This window comes from Brachyistius frenatus, unplaced genomic scaffold (genome assembly GCF_029030835.1).
Source record: "Brachyistius frenatus isolate BFR_SWC_R1_liver_20210118 unplaced genomic scaffold, ASM2903083v1 Contig_105, whole genome shotgun sequence".
Taxonomy (NCBI): domain Eukaryota; kingdom Metazoa; phylum Chordata; class Actinopteri; family Embiotocidae; genus Brachyistius; species Brachyistius frenatus.
Genome location: NW_027210704.1, coordinates 1,063,726 through 1,087,579, shown reverse-complemented (window position 1 = coordinate 1,087,579; position 23,854 = coordinate 1,063,726). Strand labels below are relative to the sequence as shown.

General features: G+C 41.3%; 1 protein-coding gene across 1 annotated transcript in view; it reads left to right on the top strand.

The window, feature by feature from the left end:
• vegfc (vascular endothelial growth factor c) overlaps positions 1–23,854 on the top strand; it is an 83,762-nt gene that overhangs the window by 39,202 nt on the left and 20,706 nt on the right. The window contains exon 4 of the mRNA XM_069712023.1: positions 15,219–15,358. Coding sequence (XP_069568124.1) covers positions 15,219–15,358 — 140 coding nt within the window. The remainder of the gene's footprint in view (positions 1–15,218; positions 15,359–23,854) is intronic.

The window sequence follows — 23,854 nt, the reverse complement described above, 5'->3', positions numbered from 1 at the left end:
ACAGCCTACATCACAACTTTCCATTAGTTTTCATTCATTTTGTTACAAAAAGGGTTAACGGCTTGTTCTCAAAACAGCTGCCTCAGATTGCTTTTTAGTCAGGATGGTGATTCCCCTTCACAGCCCTGTATAAAGAGGGAAAAATAAGGGAACAAGGGGATGGGTCTATTTAAGTTATTTATGCAAATACGTTATTGGGGTTGTTAACACATCAACTAACGTTTGTTAGAAAATGATATCAACTTTAATTGGCTGAATTTATTAAGTAATTGGGCTTTTCAACACATGAATACTGTGTAGTATATGTTTAACTCTCATATAAGGGAGTCGACAACAGCTTGATTTCTTTCTCAATGACAGAAAAGTCTCGGAAGCATTGACTGAATTCTGTCATAAGAGATGTGATCACAGACACATACTTCCCCCTTTTAGCAGAAAGTTTGGCCTTCGGAAAAGCACATTTGATTTGGGACAACGTGGGGAAGTGCGCAACATTGAAGATGCGTAGTTGTGTTTCAAAGAGACGAAGCTTCGCACATGCATGTTAACAGCCTCGCCTCCACTCTCCCACCTTGGTGCACCATTGAGGCCGTTCCTTTGTGCTCGCCTGTCATCGGTGGAGCCCCGTCCGTTGTAACTCCACACAGCTTATCCCATTTAAGTTCCATTTTGTCAATTGCATCTGACATAGCTTCAAAAATGTCCTACCGTTGTTGTGCCCTTTAGACTCCTGAGATCAAGCAGCTCCTCCGTAACGCAAAGGTTATTGTCAACTCCCCGCAAAACAATGAACAGCTGCGCGGTGTCTGTAGCGTCTGTGCTCTCATCACATGCAATCGAGTAGAAACCAAGTAAGAAGTAAAATACAGTCAAGTGCAAATTTCATGTGTGGGTCATATTCCATTATATTTTTAGAATTTGCTGCGGGCCAATTAAAAATGAGCCACGGGCCGCAGTTGGCCCGCGGGCCGTAGTTTGGACACCCCTGCTTCACAGTAAGAACAGCAGATTCTTTTTGTGAAAGTAGAAGGACACAGAGTGCGCAGACCTCCACCAAGGCCTATAGTTCACTTTACAGTATGAGCTACGATATACCTGTGAAGGGCAGAACACAACAGCACATTGGCAACAGGGAGTGACACAATACGCTTCGTGATGTCCGATCTGTCACAGAGGATTAAGATTTACATGTATGGCATTTAGCTGGCCAAATGTGACATCTCGCAAACGTTATGGAAGTAAAAATAGTGTGAGGATCTGCCTTATGATTCGGATTCACTCCAAAATTGAGCTGTTCTTCCTTGGCTCAATAAACACCCTTCCATCGTGTCTCATGAAAAGCAGGTGAGTAGTTTTTCCATAATGAAAAACAAATATGCAAACGGCACCAGAACCGACCTCCTTAGTGTCGGTAAAATGACAAACAAAGAATCCTAGTATTTTGAAAATTGGACGATGGTGTTTCAGTGGTTGAAGCATGCCACCTCTCAGCTGAAGTAAGAGAAAAGGAGGCCAAGGTTGAGGCAGAGGAGGCCTGACAGCGGAGACGAGGCTGTGGGTGCTGAACCACAGTCTCTCTGAGGTTTCACAACACATTCTTTAACTCTGATGGTTTTCCTAACTGCTGCTTTTGGCCGGAGTCTCGGACTACTGGCCAGAGTTTGGAGATTTACATCGGCTGCACTGTATATCATTCAAATTGAGCCTGACTAGACAAGTAATAGCTCACCTGAATTCTTAAAACATTTTGAATGTGATTGAAAATATTTTTTCTCGGAATGGCTGTATGGAAAGGTTAGGAGTCAAATGTGGCTGTTTCTGCTAAAAGCATGCTGTGGTTAGTTTCATCATCCTCAAAGTTTCAATGAGAAGATTTGCTTTGGCAGAGGCTTGAAGCAGCTGGCAGGCATTGAGCGGCTCCACACTTAGCAAGTCATAGAAGTATAATGAGTGTTTGACTGACTGTAAGTATCTTAAAGCGTTTATGTCTGCTGGTGGTTCTGTGCAGAAAGGTTTAGCTCAACACCTGTGTTGTCATACATTTTCATTCCTTAACAGCCTGATTTATTTCATCTTCCATTCTTCTGTACTGGGTCCAGTGTGGTCTGGTTTTGTCATTGTTGGCTGTCCTCACACATTAGAGATGTTTTTTCTTCTTCTTTTAACTCGACTAGCAAAGGGGCCCAACAATGGTTTGAGGGTCCGTCCATCCTTCCAAAGTAAGATATGATGACAACTAATGGCCAAATTCCAATGCAATGTGCTATGTATTTTCACCCTGCACAATTTCTTTAATCCCTTATTTGACATTATTGCCATTTCTTTAGTACCATCATTTGGCAAAAAATGAGTTACTGTATGTGCAAAACATAAAAAAGTAAGAGGCAGTTCATTTAGTGAGCACATTACCACTTAAATACACAACAAACAGACACATTTCACAAGACTTCCTCACAATTGCCACCTTTATTACTAAAACAAGACTAAAACATGAGAGTATTTTGTATGTTGGACTCACAGTGAAACATTGTGCAGCACATAATGTTTTCACAATCATGTACAAGTACAAGGGGCAATCAGAAAGTTCTGATATTGCTTCTGTTGCGTGCGAATGGAGTGCAGCGCTGTGACAAATACGGAGCAGAGGGAAGCTGTAACCTTGGCGAGTATTCAGAGTTACCTCGCTTGATTAAACTCTCCAGAGTGACACACGTTTTTGGGACAAATGGTAAATGCACATTTGCATAATTGTAATTACACATGGACCTGAAACTTGAGCAGAAAACACGTCACATTTTGTGTGAAATGCTTGGAGAATAGAGCGAAATTGCAGGGAGCCATAATCATGTTGGTGAACCAAAGTGCCACGGTGCCTCAGTTCAGGTCATTTACACTGTGATGTTCTGAGGTGTCTTAAGGAAAACACTCTCTGGATCTTGTGTCATACATTCTGCTACCAGTTTGGTGCTGCAAAGATCAATTAAAAAACAAAAAACAAAAAAAACCTGTCAATCTATTGTTTGTCTTCTGCCCGGTCTGAGGACCAAATGACGACATTGCAGTTTCTGAAGAGAATTTCTAAACCCCCTCATTATGAGGAAATCAAATTGTCGGCATTATGTAATGGATCAAGTTGAATTGCACTGGTAAAATATGCTCACATACAGATAAATAAGGGTGGAGTCGATTCAGTATTATTTCCCTCCTGAGAAGTGATTTAGAGAAACTATAATCCTCTGAGACCAGACAGCCTCCTTTTCTTTTGTGCTCTTTATTTAATAAATTCTGTATCTGTAATGAAGTGTCACTGTCACTGAACAAAGCTGGATGAGTTGATCATCTGATAGGCTTCTCAAGTATTCTGGAGTGTTGTGCACTGCAGAAACCTTCAGTCCAGCCATGATTTGACACTGAGGGAATCCCCTCTTTGATTAGAATAACAATTCGACTTCTGGCACTTTCTCTGAGTTCTGATGCCATGTTTCCCACTCTCACAAAGGTACGTGCTGCAGCCATATTTATAACAGGTGATCAATGGCTGCTAGTTGATTTGGTAGAACAAATCATTGAGCTGTTTAAATCCACCTGAGTGTTCAAAGAAGGAAAAGAGAGGCTTACAGGTATTCTGACAACTCAAAATGCATCAGATTGAATCAAAATGTAAGAGGAAGTTTAAAGGTTTTGAACGTATGTGTACAGGAAAGTAACCAGTAAACACATACTGTGTATCTGTAATAATTATTACGGGTATTAACATAAGTTTAGAAGACTTTTGTTACGTCTCCAGAGTGGGTCTAAAGATGAAGGGAGCAACACAAAAATAAAGACATCCGTGGAAAAAAGAACCTCAGGAATTCAGTCGAAAACAAAAGGCAACTACACCAACTCAACTAAGAGAGTAACTGGCTCTGGTCCACAATCACTAGTGATTCAAAAATAAGCTACAAGCAGTCTGAAAGCTGCTGAATGGTCCACTGACGACGTTCACATACAGCTCAGGTTTTAATGCACCACCACTGATGGAAAATCAGCATCAGGTGAGGCCGATCATCCAGCTGAAAAGAGGCAGCAGCTGGAGAGACACACACACACACACACACACACACACACACACACACACACACACACACACACACACACACACACACACACACACACACACACACACACACACACACACTCAGTGACGTTCTGACCCCCTTGAAATGCGTTTAACACTCAAAACACCCCGGCCCGTTCACTGCATCATTGCTGTAGACTGTCTGAAGCATTTAGAGCAGGGGTGGGCAAACTACGGCCCGCGGGCCACATCCGGCCCGTTGGTCTTTTTAATCCGGCCCGCCGAAGATTGGTACAGAATTTCCCAAATCAAATCATATCATAATTATGACTGCATTCATTTGACCTTGTCCTGTAATACCTGGCGGTCCACCAGGTGGCGCCGCACTAGGCGCAGTGATACATTGACTTGATTTTGCGGAGGCCGGGCTGCTCTCTGTTGTTACTCTGCTGCTGCTCTGAACACATCTGCAACAATGAACGGGCCAAAGAAAAGAAAAGTCGACAGCGAGCGCCGAGTGTTTCATAAGGAACGGACGACTAAATACTTTTTCACTGAAGTCCGGTCGAAGGCTGTGTGTCTGATTTACCAAGAAACCGTTGTGGTTTTAAAGGAATACAACATCAGCTGTCACTTTTCCACCAAGCATGCTAATTGCGCTAACAACCGGTCAACGCGGGAACGGACGGCGACCGCTCGGAGGTCGGCAGATCGTTTGCAGGCTCAGCAAAACACCTTTATCTGACAAACTGCCATCCAAGAATCAAGCACGAAGACAAGTTATTTACTGGCATTCAAATTAGCAAAGACCAGCAAGCCTTTCTCCGAAGGGGAGTTTCTCAAAGAGTGCTGGTAGAGACAGCAGGTATCTGGTGTCCTGAGAGAAGAACAAATTAGAAAACATGAGCTCATCACGCAGGACGGTGACTCGCCGTGTTGAGATGATTGACGAAGACTTGGCTAGCAAGCTAAACAAAAAAGCGAAGTCATTCACATGATATTCCTTGGCATTGGACGAAAGTAACGACATAAAGGACACCGCTCAGCTTTTAATTTTTATCAGAGGGATTAATGACAATTTTGAGATAACAGGAGTTTTTGGCCGTGGAATCCCTGAAGGGGAAAACGCGGGGAGAGGACTCGTATGACGGCGTGTCGGGGTCATCGAGAGGCTCCAGCTACCTCGGAGTAGCTCGCCAACGTTACCACAGACGGATCGACAAATCTGACTGGAAAAAACGTCGGGTTGCTCAAAAGAATCCAGGAGGGGGTGAAAGAGGACAACCCTGAGCAGGAGGTCATTTTCTTACACTGCATAATCCACCAGGAAGCACTGTGTAAATCCGTCCTGCAGCTCGACCACGTGGTGAAGCCAGATGTAGAAGTGGTGAACTTTATTGGAGCGAGGGGACTTCACCGTCGTCAGGTTATTAAGTTTCTTGAAGAAACTGACTCTGATCACCAGGACTTGCTTCACCACTCCAACGTCCGCTGGTTGAGTTTGGGGAAAGTACGTCAACGAGTGTTGGAGCTCAACAACAATAATTATAATTATTTCTTCCCTCTTCAACTGATCATGATGAACTCTAGCATTAACTGGTACTGGCACTCTAATTACTGCTGGTTATTCCCTCTATATATTTTTAATAACTCAACGGGGACCTCTCCCCGCTCACATTATTGCCCTTGACCCAACACACTCCCGAGAACACCTTCTAGTAGTTCTTCATCTCTTACCTCTGCTGCTTCTAGTACTTAAGCCCGAGCTAGTCTGGCGTGATTATCTCATTTTTGGAGCTACTTGAGAAAGCTGACGATTTTCCTGAGCTGAGTGACACAGATTGTCTTTGTGATTTATCTTTTGCTGTGGACGTACTGACACACATGAATGAGCTGAACGTGAAGCTACAAGGGAAAGACCAGTTTGTCCATGAAATGTACACAAACGTCAGAGCCTTCAAAACCAAGCTAGCTTTATTCTCAAAGCAAATGTCAAACAAGTCATTTGCTCATTTCCCCACACTGGCTACGCTGAAAGACGTCCTCGACATGAAGACATACAGGAAATCACTGGACAACCTGCACGGAGAACTCTGCCATCGGTTCTCTGATTTTGGAAAAATTGACAAGTCACTTCAGCTGGTGTCCTGTCCCTTCAGCTGGTGTCCTGTCCCTTCAGCTGGTGTCGTGTCCCTTCAGCTGGTGTCTTGTCCCTTCAGCTGGTGTCGTGTCCCTTCAGCTGGTGTCTTGTCCCTTCAGCTGGTGTCTTGTCCCTTCAGCTGGTGTCTTGTCCCTTCAGCTGGTGTCTTGTCCCTTCAGCTGGTGTTTTGTCACTTCAGCTGGTGTCGTGTCCCTTCAGCTGGTGTCGTGTCCCTTCAGCTGGTGTCGTGTCCCTTCACACAAGACCCTGAAACGGCACCACAGGAGTTTCAGTGTGAACTGATTGATCTCCAATGTGACACCGTCTTCAAGGAGAAGTTCAACTCTCTTAAACTGGATGAGTTTTATGCTTCATTAAGCGCAGCCACATTTCCAAACATCCAGAAGATGGCCCAGAAGATGCTGGTGTTGTTTGGCGCTACGTATGTGTGTGAACAGACTTTTAGTGTGATGAACACCAACAAAGCACCTCACAGATCCCAGTTGAGTGATGAACACCTCAGATCTGTTCTGAGAACACAACAAAACTAACACCAGACTTCGATGCACTGGCAAAGAAGGTGATCAACAACACTGTTCCCACTAAAAGTGAATGTAAGTATTAACACTGTAATGCCTTTTTTATGTTTATGTTTGATATGTATGCATCTGGTGCTGGCCCGGCCCGTTTGTCAAATTTTAAAAGTCAATGTGGCCCCTGAGCCAAAAAGTTTGCCCACCCCTGATTTAGAGGGTCTCCGTTGCAGATTTCCTGAGTTTAACACAAAATGTAATGTGCTTCCTCGGCTCAGATGCATGGTGGAATCGCAAAAGCGCACATTTCACAAGAAACGTGTGTAACTCCGGTGCTGACTTTGATCATGTTACTCTGTAATATTACTTTCTCCTGCTTTGTGCATGTCAGTGATGCATAGCAGGAGCAGTCTTGGATCTTTCTGATACACCTTCATATGTGCCTCTACATATTCCTGTGTTCACACTCTTATTACAAAGTAACGATCTCTTGCTTGGTGCTGCTGCTGCTATCTTAAAATAGCTTAAACTAAATTTTCAAGCTTTTGAAACAATGTCATGCTTTATGGTATAACTGTTATTGGTTGAATTATTATTTCATTATTTATTGAATAAGAAAAGTTATTCAACACAAACTGGACATGAGTGGAAAAGTATTCATTGATAAATGGGTTCATTGGGATCAAACTCACCCAAACCTGATGACTGTCAGCCTTGTTCAATCTAAACACCACTTAAAGAAAATATGTCAATTTGTCTAAAATGCCTCATTCAACAACACATAATGCCACAATGGAAGGAAGTTCACAGCAGATTAAGAAGAAGATGGATATACAGAACCAGCCATGGTTTGGATACGCTTACTCATTAAAGGCTTTTCTTTAATTTAACTATTTTCTACATTGCAGAACAAAACTCAAGCCATCAAAACTATGAAATAACACATTTGGATTCATGTTGTGGTGACAAAAAAAAGTGTTAATACAGTGTCTTTTCAAATTATACATTTCTCAAAGTATCCATGGTTTGTCTTATTCGGCTACATGGTATAGTTGTTATCTGCAGGTTAGCCTCTTCAAAAGTGTATAGTAATACACATTATGACATGAAATACTAAACTAAGTAAAACTAATTGACAGTACATAATTGTTTTAAGACATGAAGGTCAGTCAATACAGAAAAGGTCAAGCAATTCTTCAAGTGCAGGCTCAAAAACCATCAAAAGTTCTTTAAAGTTACCAGAAATCATGAATAAATGGCACCTCACTTTGGAGCCCAGAGATCATGGAGATGACACATCTCAACATTGACTTTTGAGAGGAAACTGTGTGAATCAAGCGTGACCCAAGAAACACAAAGATTGGAAGTTAGAACAGAGAAAATGAGGCCGAAGTGGAAATTATTGGATCCAGTCACTGTGCAGGTGAACGGATGATAACTACATCAGGACCGGCAATATGGACAAAATCAAATATCATACTTTTGAACTGAGACGTCAACATGGACATTGCAGCAATATTGTAGTGATGCCTATTGTTGCTTTCACAAAATATTTACAGTGACATTTTGAATGAGAAGAATCTACTTTCAGAAAACTACATCACTTATTGTAATGCAGCCTTAAAAATCAGGGGAAAAAAACCAACACTTACGTCTTATCATGGTTACAATATTCTAAATCTAAGACAATATTTTGTGTCATGTCACAATATTGATATATGGACCAGCCCTAATATGAACATGAGGTTTCCACCGTGAAGCCTGGAGGAGGAGGTGGGATCGTCCGGGGACTTTACTGCTGACACTGTCGGCCATTTATTCAGAATTCAAGGCAACACTTAGTCAGCAGTGACAGTCTGACACAACTCAGCTCCAGGCCTTGGAAGAACAACTTTATCAAACAGAGAGATGGAGCGCTGGTCTCTGCAATCTCCTGACCTTAACCTAACCGAGATAGTTCGGGATGAGCCGAGCTGCGAAGTGAAAGAGAAGTGCTTAGCGTATGTGGAAACACCGTCAAGGCTGTTGGACGAGCTGTGCAGCTGACGGCTCCATGAAGCCGATGGAGAGAGGGCACAAAGCTAGTGTCAGGGTAAAAGGTGGCGACTTGGACAAATCTGAAATTTAACACATGCGTTGTTCACACTTTATTCGCTTGCTACATAATTCCATTTCTGTTATGCATTTGTTTGGATGCCTTCAGTATTGTTCTACAAATGTAGAAAATATTACAGTAAGTGTGTCCAAACCTTTGAGCTGTGCTGCACATGTCTCTGGGGTGGGTTCAAAGTCATTTCTAAGGCTCTGGAACGCCAACAAACCAGAGTTAAAGCCATTATCTCGAAATGGAGAAAACCTAGTGAACTTTCCCAAGAGTGACCTTCCCTTCAAAGATAACATCCAAGGAACTGCAGGCTCCTCACATCTCAATCCAGATCAGCATTCATTTCTGGCAACTGTCTTTTTAACAGTAGAGTAATGGTGTTCTCAGGAGAGGGGTGAAGTGAAAACCACTGCTAGCCCCGAAGGAAATAAAGATTGATGTCAATCATGCCAGAACACCACCTTTGGGTTTGGGGTGAGGTGGGGTTAGGTGGGGTGAGGTGGGGTGGGTGTTTTGAGGGAAAATGTCTGGTGTTTAGTCCGTGATTTGAAGTTTAAGTGGAACTGGATTATACAACAATACAACTGCACGACACTGCGAACACATAAACTGGCGAACATCAGGTTTAACAGCGCTGCATTAAATGACTGACTTACTAACAGCATGAATAAATAATCCCTGTAATTAAAAGATTCTCCTGATGGTTTTGTAATCAGCCTCTGGATCTTGTCATACATTCTGCTACCAGTTTGTTGCTGGAAAGATCAATACAAAATAAATAAAAACTATCAATCTATTGTTTGTCTTAATAAATAAGGATGTAGTCGATTCAGTATTATTTCTCTTATGAGAAGTGGTTTTGAGAAACTATAATCCTCTGAGACCAGACAACCTCCTTTTGACAGGACTTTTTGTTGATTGGAGTTTTGTGCTCTTTATTTAATGAATTCTGTATCTGTAATGAAGTGTCACTGTCACTGAACAAAGCTGGATGAGTTGATCATCTGATAGGCTTCTCAAGTATTCTGGAGTGTTGTGCACTGCAGAAACCTTCAGTCCAGCCATGATTTGACACTGAGGGAATCCCCTCTTTGATTAGAATAACAATTCGACTTCCGGCACTTTCTCTGAGTTCTGATGCCATGCTTAAGTTTAGAAGACTTTTGTTACGTCTCCAGAGTGGGTCTAAAGATGAAGGGAGCAACACAAGAATAAAGACACCCGTGGAAAAAAGAACCTCAGGAATTCAGCCGAAAACAAAAGGCAACTACACCAACTCAACTAAGAGAGTAACTGGCTCTGGTCCACAATCACTAGTGATTCAAAAATAAGCTACAAGCAGTCTGAAAGCTGCTGAATGGTCCACTGACGACGTTCACATACAGCTCAGGTTTTAATGCACCACCACTGATGGAAAATCAGCATCAGGTGAGGCCGATCATCCAGCTGAAAAGAGGCAGCAGCTGGAGAGACACACACACACACACACACACACACACACACACACACACACACACACACACACACACACACACACACACACACACACACACATCACATTCTGACCTACCAACAGAATACAGATTACACTTTTAAGAAAGGTTGCACAAGGGGGAATTATTGGTTACTGCAAGGTTAATTATGTAAAGGGCCCCGAGATGACGTGGTATGATATAGTGCTGAATAAATAGAAGTGAATTGAACTGCATATTGTCACGTTCCTAAAATAGTGGCCTAAGTCATTTTTTGACAAAAATGATTTTGTTGCCTAAATCATCTCCTCATGATGCTGGCCACCTCTGGTAAAATCGCCTACATCCTCAGTTGAACAGATCATGTGATTCTACCCCTGTAGTATAATGGCCTATGTCAAGAGTGTGACTTAGGCCGTTTTATTTTGCCTAAGTCAAAAGACAATGTGACTTAGGCAATTTTACAAGCTTTTCAAGAGGGCGGCTGCATCAAGAAGAACGAAAATCTACCGAGCCACTGGAGTTATTTCCATGATTCAGGGCTTGTCCCCTATTGGTAAGTGATGAGGTTTACTATAAAATAGGCTAGGCTATAAATATTGCTTAGTTATTTAGTCTTTGTATTCAGTCTTTTTAGTCAGCATTTTAGTCAATGGAAATCTCACTTGAGATTGATCACACATATGTGACCGTACACTTCAAAGGGTTGAAATGTTTTTCAATTTTGGTAGGAGATGCACTTGACAATTCTGACACCGATCAGGCCTCATCCACTGAAAATGACAATGAGACCGTTGTTGAAGAGATGAAGCAGCATGTACCAGGCCAAGACTGTTTCAGATGGAGCAGACAATAGCTTAAACACGCTCGTTGATGTTGTTGAAGATGCCAAGCAGACTCATCCACACCATGAAGAGGACATATCTGATGATGATGATGATGATGTCATCAGCGATCCAGACTATACCCCATCCTGTGATGTGTCCTCTGCCCCTGAAAATGAAGACAGCCTCACCATGGTGGCAACAACTCCAGAACAGCAGGATGAGGATGAGGATGTTGATTCAAACCATATGGTCCAAAGGGAAATAAATAAATGCCTTAGTCCGGGAACATGGAAGCAAAATGAATCCAAGGAGAAACGTCTCAAAGAATGTCATACAAGAGCAAAGGTGGCAAAGAAATAAATGCAAAGGCTATGCGTCCTCCCTGCAACTCCAAGTTATGTCAGCAAGTCTCAACTCGACACTGTCAAGTCATTACAGAAGAGCAGCGGCAGTGGATATTTCAGAAGACCTACAAAGACAAGACGTTCCTTCACCCAGACACAACCATCTCCCAACTACATCGGGAATATCAACAGGCAGCTGCAACTGCTGGAGTGAGGGCCGTTGGAATATGATATTTCACAGATGTGTTCCATAAAGAGAACTATTCCGTATTCATTCCGGGAAAAAATCAGTGTGATGTTTGTGTTTCATTCAAGCGTGGGAATATCAGTGAGGCCGAATATGATGCACATGTCACCAAGAAAGATGAAGTGAGGCAAGAGAAATCCTGGGACAAGGACTCAGCGAAAATTAAGAAGTCCATTTGGACAATGGACTAGGTCCATTTCAAGCTGTCCTTCTCGAAGGACTCTGCGTGGGAAGCACTGCCACAGAGGGTACAGGTGCCAAATGAGCCGATAGCATGGATAATGTTTCCATGTGCTCTGCCAATCAAGGAGAGAAAGTTCCAGGACCTCCAGTCAATGAAACACATCGAGTGTCATCACTTCTTTGACAATTTGCCACATCAATAGGCATCAGTCAAGAACCCAGCAAAGAAGAGCTGGAGGGAGAAGTGAGGAGATGCACATGCCTCCTCAGCATTATGTTGAGTTAGTTTGTTAGTTATGCTTTATTGTTGACAGAGTTGAAGGTTTAAAATTGCTTAAGTCACAAAGGTATGTTCAAAAATTTGCCTAAGTCATTTATTCCTCTTATGTTACATAATTGACAGACATTGTTATTAGTATGTCAATAGTCATCTATTGTCATAACCTTTTTGACTGAAATTATTGATAATCATATTATATAATCAGCATTTGGCTACGTTTTTTGTGTTTCCTGAAAAACCTAAAAAAAAATGACTTGGGACATTATTTTAGGAAGGTGACAGTATTTCAGATTTCAGCCTCTTTCTCTCAACAGACTTTTTTTTAGATGTTCATTAATCCCTGAGAATAAAACAAAATTTGAAATTAATTTTACACTGGCCCTCACACTCTAAAGGAAAGGAAAAGATCACAGGGTGTATAATAATAAAAAAAAGCAAAAACAAATAAGACCTCAACGTATTGATGAAATAACAAAAAAACACAGAAGTACAATCTATATAAAGGTCGGCACAAAAACAGCTCTCAAACTGACTGCAGTGCTGCTTTATGTATCGACACTATGATGATAATATTCATCACATACCTTGTTTTTCAAATGAGACAGTTGCTCCAACATTCATATGAAGTCCTCACCAGTAGCATTGGTGCAGTTAAAGAATGAAAAGGAAACATTTTGGTGAATTAAACTGGAGGAACATTTAGTTCTATTGTTGATTCAAATAGTCAAACTAGTCATGCAGCAAACCATGTTCATAACGCTAATAAGGGAAAATGTTAAATTAAAGATAAAAACAATGTTTTAATTTCAGACTGTTTGAGGATCCTCCAGATGTTGGGCTTCTTTATTTCCACGGTTCCCCTGACTTCACCTCGCTGCTGTGTGCAGGTGAACTTTTCAACCCGGTGGTGCTCACTGTGATCTGTGTGTGGAGCTCTCTTTGTGCCCTGTAACCATGGTGAGGTCAGCTTTAATGATATCCTCGTTCGGATGAGAGGCAGAGAGGCAGTTTAAGCTGTTTAAGTGTCTTGAATAGGAGTCATTGAGACTAATTAGTTATTATTCAGGCCGAACATCCCCGATTGAAAGAATGAAGTAGCTCTCAGGGCTTCTGTTCTATTATGTACAAATAGTCTTGTGTAACATCTTCATCAGTGCAATGTGAAAACCCTTATTACTCTCTTTGTTCTTGAAGTGGTAATCCTTCACATTCTGGCTCCAGGATATCTACAGCAAGTGGCCAGTGATTCAAGCTCTAGGTTCTCCTTCAGCTTGAAGGGCTCTTGTTTGAAGAATGTGTGGAATTGTCGTTTATTGTGGTGGACTACCTTTTTCTTTTTTTTTTTAACTGAATTTATAATTCAATCCAATTGAATTGGACTTAATGGGGCAAATTTCAAATGTTTAATTGTGACATGAGCATGTAAAAACGGAGTAGAGACCTGGTGGAACAAAGCTGGTGGAGCTCTGATGTTTTTCCTCCTGTTACAAATCATCAATCATGTATTAATTTCCTGCATGAGGTCATTACAATGGTTTTCAGTGTTTATGTCTAAACAAATACTTTCTGACTGATCTCAGTTGCCAATTTGTTTCACACATTACTGCGTTACCTGTAGAACTTCACATGCCGGCTTTGCACCAAAAAATGTACTATTGATATGAAAAATATTTCTCCCCCTGTAACAGAAACCATCTGACGGGAGGATCTCGTGGCTGCTGGCTCTCACTTCCAGCTCTGTGTCGCTGTTCATGCTACACTGAGGTGGCAGTCAGCCATGCCTCCTGACTTTCTGCATCTACCACTATCGCCACGAGGCTATTGCTATGTTCCAAATGGCGAACTTGTGTACTAACTCTCACTACTGTCAGTACAGAAACATGCAGTACACTACAAGTACCAGGATGATGCACTCAAAACGGCCCGAAAAAGTGTGAAACACTCTCTGCGTTCTGAATCGCATACTATTTATTTGTACTTTTATACAGACTGCAGCTACCCTTAAACATGATGTACTCTTGCATGTAGTATGTGTACAATTGGGACAAACTACTTCATCATAAAAATGCGTCTTGAACTTTGACGCACTTTGTCATATCCAATCCGTAGCGCGACGTTTGCAGTAAAAAGAAAAAGGATCCGATTTGGAGCAAGTATGCTTCATTTTAACAACTCTTCTTTTTCTTCTCCTCTTTCTTCCTTTTGTGGGCGGAGCATCAGCGCCACCAACTGTGTCGGCAGCTGAGGCCGTGTGATGTATCTTCTCCCGCACAAAGCATTGTGGGTCAGAACAGCTCGAGTATCACGCTGACCTGCAGACTGCAAAATACGACCGGATGTAGTAAAACATCCTGGTACTTTTGGCATCCTACGTCTAACATACTATGTATTGGGACACACTAAATCTTTTTTTTGCGTACTAAATAGTGTGGTAGTATGGACACTGGAACGCAGGGACTGGACACTTTCCACCCTAAACAGTCGCCATCCTGGCTATGTAGAGGAAGGGGCGCAGCCATCGACGTAAAGCCGTTTCAAATGAAGGCGTGTGAGGAAGCTGCAGCTGTTCCTGAACACAAAAGTGTTTCTTTTTCACTGCTGCTGCTGGACAGAAGAATCAGTGTGTTTATTCAGTGTGTTAAACAGTGGACACAAAAATAACACTGATTTCTGAGTAAAATAATTAAAGCTGCAGATATTTTGGAGGGTGATGTGTTCACATGATGAGGTCATTTCCTGTCAGGGCAGAACGAAAGTGTGTGATTTGTAAGAATGCTACCCTGTAAAAAATCCTGCACTACACAAGTAAGAGTCTGAACTTGTGAGGGCACTATTTGTTAGTGTACTAAGGGAAGTATGTCCACATGAATCTGTGGCACTCATTGAACCTGTAGGGAGAGAGACTTCTGGCTTCTGGCTGAATCTGAAGGTGTACTCACTCCACTGTGCTGCACATGCCTTTTGCATCCTGTTTTGATTCGCCAGGTCTTTCTCTGACTCTCTTGTGTTTCTTTTGCTCTCTCCGCAGCTGTTTGAGATCACAGTGCCGATCACCCAGGGCACCAAGCCGGTCACCATCAGTGTGGCCAACCACACCCAGTGCAGCTGTCTGTCCAAACTGGACATCTACAAACAAGTTCACAGCATCATCAGGAGAGCCCTGCACGAGTAAGCACTCTGCATCACTGAGTCACACACACACACACACACACACACACACACACACACACACACACACACACACACACACACACACACACACACACACACACACACACACACACACACACACACACACACACACACACACACACACACACACATATTCAGAGGTCAATACATTGAGTTCAATTAATTCCCCACTGACTCTATATTTAACCATAACTAATGGACTCTTTTGCATGCGTGTCTGTGTATGTGTGTGTGCGTGTTTGTGTGTGTGTGTACGTGTGTGTGTGTGTGTGTGTGTGTGTGTGTACGTGTGTGTGTAGGATAAGAGCAGTCCTTTCCTTTTCCAGTCGAGGTGTTCAAATTGGCAACACACGCGTAAGGCGTGTTTGAGTCTATTGTTGCCGAGGTTGCTTCCTGTGCTGTGTGTATACGAGGGGTGTTACTTTAGGAAAAACGTTTCACGTTATCACAGTGCCAAGACATGTCGGAGGTTCCTGTGTGCACACCTACATTTGTGATTTATGACGACCGACAACCGGGATCCGATGAGGAAGTGGTTGGTGATGTATTTTTTGGCTTATGTCCTCTGAAAACAGAATGATGCCCGCGTTTAATATTTGTCCAAGAACGGAAATAAAGCAGCTCAGATACTTTAACACGAATATACATATCTAGAATGACACTTGTTTGCAAAGATATGATATTCGCTTTGCCTCATTAATTCATCATTAATTAATTTCTTGTAGAGATTTTGCCAGTCACTTCGCTTCACTGACTATTGGTCCTCAGCAGGAGTGCCATGCAGACAGTCTGAAGTCGCTGAGGTCATGGATCTTATTTACAAAGTGCCATAACATGTTGTATGAGGACACTTTACATTGTAAGATCAAATCGTTACAGTATTATAGAGAGAAACCTAAAAATTCACTCTTGAGCAATCACTTGGTGACAGTGAGGAGGAAGAAACTTTGGACAGATCAAGACTCAAGTGGTTGGGACGAGGGGAGAGCAGAGAGAGAAAAGATGAGCATTGAGAAACAATAAACAACAAACAACGGCTAGATTGGAGGGCCAGTGACCAGATCAGAAACATGCAGCTCCAGAACCGGAGATACCTGCAGAAAGGTGCAGGAGGAGAGGACCGAGAGGAAAAAAGCACAAACTACGAGAGAGAAAACACAAACTTCATGACATGCAATGGTGACATATGAATATATGGAGAGTAAGAGAGGAGAGGTACTCAGTGCATGGTGGGAGGTTCCCCCCCGCATAATAATAATAATTATTATTATTATTACGTTATTTATATACCGCTTTTGAAAAACAAGTTACAAATGGCTTTGCATACGTTAAAAACACATTAGGAAACGGTTAATAAAATATAACGAAAAAAACGCAACAAGAAAACAAAAAAGACAGTAAATCAATAAAAGTGAAATCAACAAAAAGCAAGTCCACAATCGTACATTTTTAACAGTGACTTAAAATAAGACTGTGTTAGGGACACTTCAGGGACAAATTAACCAGCCTTAACTACAAACCTCATCAAAATCAAAAGATCAGAATTTATATTTTGATATTGTATTGTACACAATGCACTGCTGTCACCTTTAGAATTGCTGGCTTATGATACAAGAACATAATTTATGATAGTAACATTTCAGCAAGTTTGGATGAGTTTGATAATAACACCTTATGGCGACACTGCTGAGACCTTAGTGTTTGTTGTGGTGGTGGGTGGGGCGACCTGTGACTGATGTGTATTCAAGGATTTATGCAGTTTAGATGGCGAGACCCAGATTATTTTCTGTAATGTGTCTCCTAAATGCCTCACATGCAGAACACGGGTAGACGTTTACAATTAACTGATGTTCCCTAAACATGCACTGCTGATTTAAAGTGTTGCTGCGTGCTTATTTGGAAAGAATACCAAAAAAAAAAAAAAAAATCATTGAAAGGGTCTTTAAGGATAATTCTGGTTTATTTTAACCTGGAATATTTCCCATAAATGTGGCCATTGTGTTTCTGTGGGTCAGACAAAGTTATCCTACATAAAGACAAAAGTATATGCCAGAGAAAACGTGGAAAAATGTGAAAACTGTTATCCAATCTATAAATGAATGCTTCACAGACTACTGGCTGTGGCTCTGTTCATACCTTGCAGTATCATGTGTCCTGGGTGATCTGATCACAATTGGACATCTCTAAATGTGTCTTCACACCTGCCATTACAATGCATCTCAACATGAGTGATCACCTGTGATTGGATCTCACTTTTCCACCCACTTTTCACCCACTTATTATGCATTCTACATTTGTAAATATCTGACCACGAGAGTGTTGTAATTCACAACCTGAACCGTCAGGCTCGGCCCGACCACATCAGTTCAGGCTCAGATTATTTCATTAATCCAGCATGTTTGTGGGTGTCGGGCTCTGTGCTGCAGTGGATACATGAACTGTGCTCGTGGGCGGGGCCTCTTTCACATTTGAAGGTCTAATTTACTGCTTCTTGTCAAATTACATATATTTGATTATTTCTGTGCTGGATTCTGTATAATGCACTACACAGCTGGCATACTGCATATATTGATACTGATACCGCTGCAGTGATGTGGAACAATACATCTTCTGTGTATGGTTACATGTAGTTAAATGGAGGAAATCCCCCGTTGTACCACATAGAAGGAGAGGAAGTTATTTTTTCAGTCCCGTTCTTTTTTCAAGTATCAGTTGAATTAACTACATGATTGACGATGGTCACATCCTTGTACGTATGAAATCCAAGTGGATGTTGCAAGAAGAAGCCCCCTCGTGTGCATGTGTGTCCTGGTGGGGTACACCAGCAGAGAGTAATGGCCTGTTCAAATATGGAATGTGCACTTATGCCGCAGACCTTCACAATAAATCTAAACCCAGGGAAGTCATGAAGGGTTACAGAATACTGAGCACTGTGTTGGTGTGTATGAAAGACATACCGGTGGAATGTAACCTGCTGTAATATGACAGATGTTCTGTTAATGAAATACAAATGATTTATGTTTGGACTTCAAACTCACCTTTTAATCGGACTTCTTATATTCACTGCATAAATATATTAACAGCACTTTGTGGTTACATATTTCTGTCTGAAAGTTGGTGTGGAGCATGTGTTGTCAAATGCCAACATATATGAACACACGCACGCACGCACGCACGCACGCACACACGCACGCACGCACACACACACACACACACACACACACACTCAGAGCTGTGAGGTTAAACAAAGCGTGTCGGACTATGGCTGGAAAAGGAAATGCGTTGTCGAGATTTTCACACCTACAAATCATCCACCATATAAGAACACATGAGCATGAAGCACACGTATGTTTCACATTAGGTGAAGTGAGAGAACACACCCTGGCCACCACCCACACACTCCTCCACCCCCAAACAAAATCTCTCTTTGTCTTCGTCTCTCCGTCTTTTACTTTCCTCTGTCTCCTGTCATCCCATCACTATGTATGTCTGCTTGGGTATCCGTGCACTGCAGCTCTAATTAAAACCACACCGTCTCTTTTCATCGCCACACTCTTTCACAACTTCAGACAATTTGTCCATCTGAAAGCACACCATTGGTTGTCTGTGTCCAAGTCAAACGTTCCCTAAATGTTGCAGTTGAGACGGACTATGTTCACATCATGGTGGTTTATATAATTGACGCTGTGTGTGTGTATGTGTGTGTTTGTGTGTGTGTGAGAACAGTATTGTCTGAGGAATTATATTTTTCTTGGCATTGTAGAAATCCAAACACGGTATCTGATTTCCAGAGTAATTCAGCATAAGGTTGTGAGTTTGTTTTCAGTTACATGGAAAACTGATTTTTGTTATTTATTTTTTTATATTTGTAAAGTTTATTTTAATTTTCAATTAAAACATATCGTGACATATGAGATAATGATTTATTTTGGATTACATGTATGAGCAACCTTATACCTTCATACAGTCACGTGCTGTTTGTAAGGGACCGTATGAAAATTATTTGGGGGAAGAATGATAGTGTACTGTCTAAAAAGTCACAAGTTGCATCACATGCTAATTTCATATTTGTGACATCATAATGTAACTGCATTTTAAAAATGATAGTTAACTAACTATTTTTTTTCAGTAACTATCATAACATTAGTGTACATCTAAATCTACCACCAATTTTAAAACCTTTTTATGTCGGCTGCTTATTTTTATTTTATTTGCTAGTATTTTACATACTCGGGAGTCTCTCACACACACACACACACACACACACACACACACACACACACACACACACACACACACACACACACACACACACACACACACACACACACACACACACACAGTGGGCCACCTCAGCTGCGGTGCTCGCGGAGCAGTTGGGTTTCAGGTACCTCACTCAGGGGCACATCAGAGGGAGGGAAATGTTCATTCACTCCCTCCGCCCACATTCTTGTCCAACCCTGTTTCCCCTCCACTTGTACACTCTGTTTACTCTGAGAAAAAACTTCAACGATCACGTAATATTCAACTTTAAAATTTTGGTTGGTTTAAAAATGGTTGCTTAATGCTGCTGATGTAAAGTGTTGCTGCCTTCAGCCAACCAGACGGGTGATAGCAGAACTCCACTTATGACAAAAGTACACGAGAGAACATGGAAAAATGTTAAAACTGTTATCCAATCTATAAATGAACCTCCATTTAATTTAGACTTCTGGATTCAATCAGAATAAAATCTGCCCAATTTTTAATACAGCGAATAACTGTAACCTACATTTCCAATGTGGTAACATTTGTCAAAATGGTTGAGATAACATCCATAAATCTGAGTTATATTTACCACCTGTCTGACTGCATCTGGTTGTAGGTCAACCAAGTTTCCGTCCTTTTCAGAGCACACAGTCACTGCCATAAAACAAAGGGAAATAGACATGAAGCGTATAAGCACCATTTGGCTGTTAAAAGGCGTACGGTGTGAGTACGCCATCCTTCAGAAGGATGACTGGAAAACAACTTCACTGAAGTAATGACGTTGTGTTCCAGAGATCAACAATCAAAACAGTAAACAACATCTTCATTGGTCGGAGTGCTGCCCAAAAACTAGGAGAAGAGATCCAAGGTTATAAATTCCTGACACGTTCCTCTGATGTGTCTCTGAAAGATCTTTGAATCATCATGATTCAGAGACATCAGCTGACAAACATCAATCTGCTTGTTTCCTGCAAAGTGACTGAAGTGTCATGTATCAAATATATGGACGATCATAATCTGCCACTGCTTATTTTCCACTCACATTTTCATGACCCCTTGATGTCCAATGATTTTTTTAAGTAAAGTAATGAATGAAGAAAGTGCAAAGTGGGATTACCTTGTCTATTTTTATTTCAAAATCAACATCTTGTAGTTCTATTTCTAGCTATATAAACTCAATATCTTTGTGTATCAGTGTCGGTATTGGCCCCAAAAATCCAGTCTTGGTTGGACTGAACTCTGACAGCTTGATGTTCATCAAGTTTATGACTTTTAAAAGCTACAACAAAGTTTAGATGGTAGAAGAAATGGAGGCTCTGACATTGTGAAAAGCGGTCAGTGAGCGGAAAGGAGTTGAAAGAAAGACTGAAAAGGATGAAACATGAATAAGAAGGCATGGGGAAAAGAAAACTGGACCGATTTATCCAGAGAAAACAAATATGAAGGTCATGTGATCTTAACATAGCAAACAGCAGAGATATCAGTGACTCTCCCTCACCTATCTCAAGTTGACCCGAGTGGCCTGTCTTTGATGGAGATGTTTATTTACCCAACAATCTGCATCCTTCCGGTTACATTATCAACTAAACTGTTCTACACTGCACTTGATTCATTTGCTGTTAACATGAATCTGAGCAGGTCTCTGTTTCAAGTCTGTGTTTAGGCAATTAAAACCACTTCTTAAAGGTTAGGGAGAGATCATTTTCAAGGCTTGTTCAACATTGTAGAAACCTTATGCTGACTGTTTGTTAGAAATAGGGATTAAATCCTTGCCCACAGTGTTAAATGTAAAGTGACCATCAAACCTTCCCTTTTTGTTGTAGCCACCACAACATTATACTCTCTGGAAATGGACATTGAATGTTAAAGAAGTTTGGTTCTTATGCTGAAAATATGTGGCCTTAAATTGAACCATTTCTTTAGAGGCTCTGTGAGGCAGGAAGTGAGGCACGGTGGGGCTTTGAGCTAACCCTAACAGAAAAAGGACATGGGTTTCCCATGTTTTCCATGTGATCGCATGTATGACACACGTTTACCACATGTTACAACATACGATAACATGGGGAAAATATGGGGAAAAGTTTTCACATGGCTTCACACATTAAACCAGGAAAATGCTCCAAAGCCACGTTTCACATGTGGATGTGATCACATGTAATCACATGAGTTTTGTACATGTGAAATATATGTGTTTGTTCTGTAAGGCAAAGGTTAAATTCACAGTGCCATGTTACCATTTATTCTTGCGATATTTGACTTAACAAAAGTGATTTTATTATTGACAGTGTTGTAGGTATTTATCATTTGATGGTAGTATAAAGTTTCCAAGTCACATGAACTCACTATCTTTAAATCAAAAAGCTCAATAACTAGACTGGATTGTGTCACTCTTGACATTTTAAAGGTGTGAGGCTGTGATGACGTGTGAACATCCACCTAACCACGAGTCAAATCAACATACTGTAGATACTTGTAAGAAATATAATTGCAATCCATCCAAGATTTGTAACAATATTTCAGCATGGATGACTGAATCAACAGGTCTAAATAGTGAAGCCAGATCTCTTCATGAGCATTACATTTTTTTTTTTTGGATCAGCGTGACTGACAGATAGATATAAAGAGACAGCAGCAGAAATCATGAAGCATTAAGCAAAAGCTAAATTCAGGTGACCTGCAGACCGATGAAAGTCACTAGATTAGAAGGGAACTGATCAAGAAAACATTCTCAGAAAAATATGACATCGCTAAGAAATGTTTCTAAAACAGAAAATGTTTTTGTTTTTTTTCTGGACAGGCTACATTCAGAGTTTAGTAGTTACAGCTCTACTTTTGTGCACACAACACAATAAACAGGGACACACTGGTTAACAGATGTTTTCCTAGGGTGCAGAAAGGTTAATTCTTCTACTTCAGCTGGTGTGTCCCCACCACACTGAGAGGAGAGCTGCAGTCTCGGGGCCAACAATCAGTGCGTTTGACACAAGTTTTTACCTGCTCACGTTGGTTCCACATTATTTTAGTCACTTTATTTGGGAAAGGGATGCACATATATACCTAAATCCCACAGCCCCCTTTCACACTCATCTTTTTACTTTTCTTTTGATATTTCTCCACCAGCTGACACGTGGATAAGGAGACACAAAAGCATTATTTCTATTATAGCATAATGCTGAACAGATGGATCTGCAGCTTCTGTGACATGAGTCAACAGAAAAACCAGAAATGGAATGCTTTTTTTTTTTTTTTTTTAATCCCAGAGACATCTCATCAAAGATAATTATTTGCTATTTCCTTCTTCTCCCTCCTGACTGTCTGATTGAAGCTCACCCAAGAAATCCTTCTTTGATTAAGGTGTTTATTTGTCTACAATCCTTCAGCTGGCTTATCATGGACACCACACACACACACACACACACACACACACACACACACACACACACACACACACACACACACACACACACACACACACACACACACACACACACACACATCTGAGGAATCACATTTCTTGAACCAATTGAACTCTGTTTCAGTCCGAGCGAGCTCCTGCAGCCCAGAAAAAGAAAAGTTTCATTTTGGGTTGATAAAGTTTAGGTAACACTTAGTTGTGAAATTGATGTTTTATTTTATTTGATTATACTTGATTTGTTGGATGAAGTTACCCTTGCCAAACTTTTTAAACCTGCAACAACTCGTATTTTTCCACTTCGGGGCATCTGAAACAAGTTAACACTAAACTGCCACACAGAGCGTTCAAAAAGTATCCTGACAGTTGACAACAATGTGATGTTTTTGCTACTTAAGCTTTGTCTCATTGTGTTTTGGTCTTGAACTCAACTGCCTAGATCAGAGGTCTCCAACCTCCAAGAGCTACTTTGATGACATGAATGTGTCCGAGAGCTACTCATGTTTAGTGAGCTCCACCAGAACCAGCTGAATAAGCTGCTTTTATGTGCACAAAAACAAATCGATACTCAACACACTTTTTGTGCATGCTTTTTTCTGTATGCTTTTAAGAAATAGATAAGTTTCAACATCCAGCCCCACAGCGGTGTAACTTTGATCTCTCACTACAGACTCTCGCTTTACAGCTCCACTCTGCTGTTGCGGTGCAGCCAAAAATATGGTATTTATGTTATTTACCTAATTTATGAGCACCTGTTTCTGTCCAGCTCAGTGTGAGAGTCTCGGCTGTGTTTCTGTCCTCTGATCTCTGTG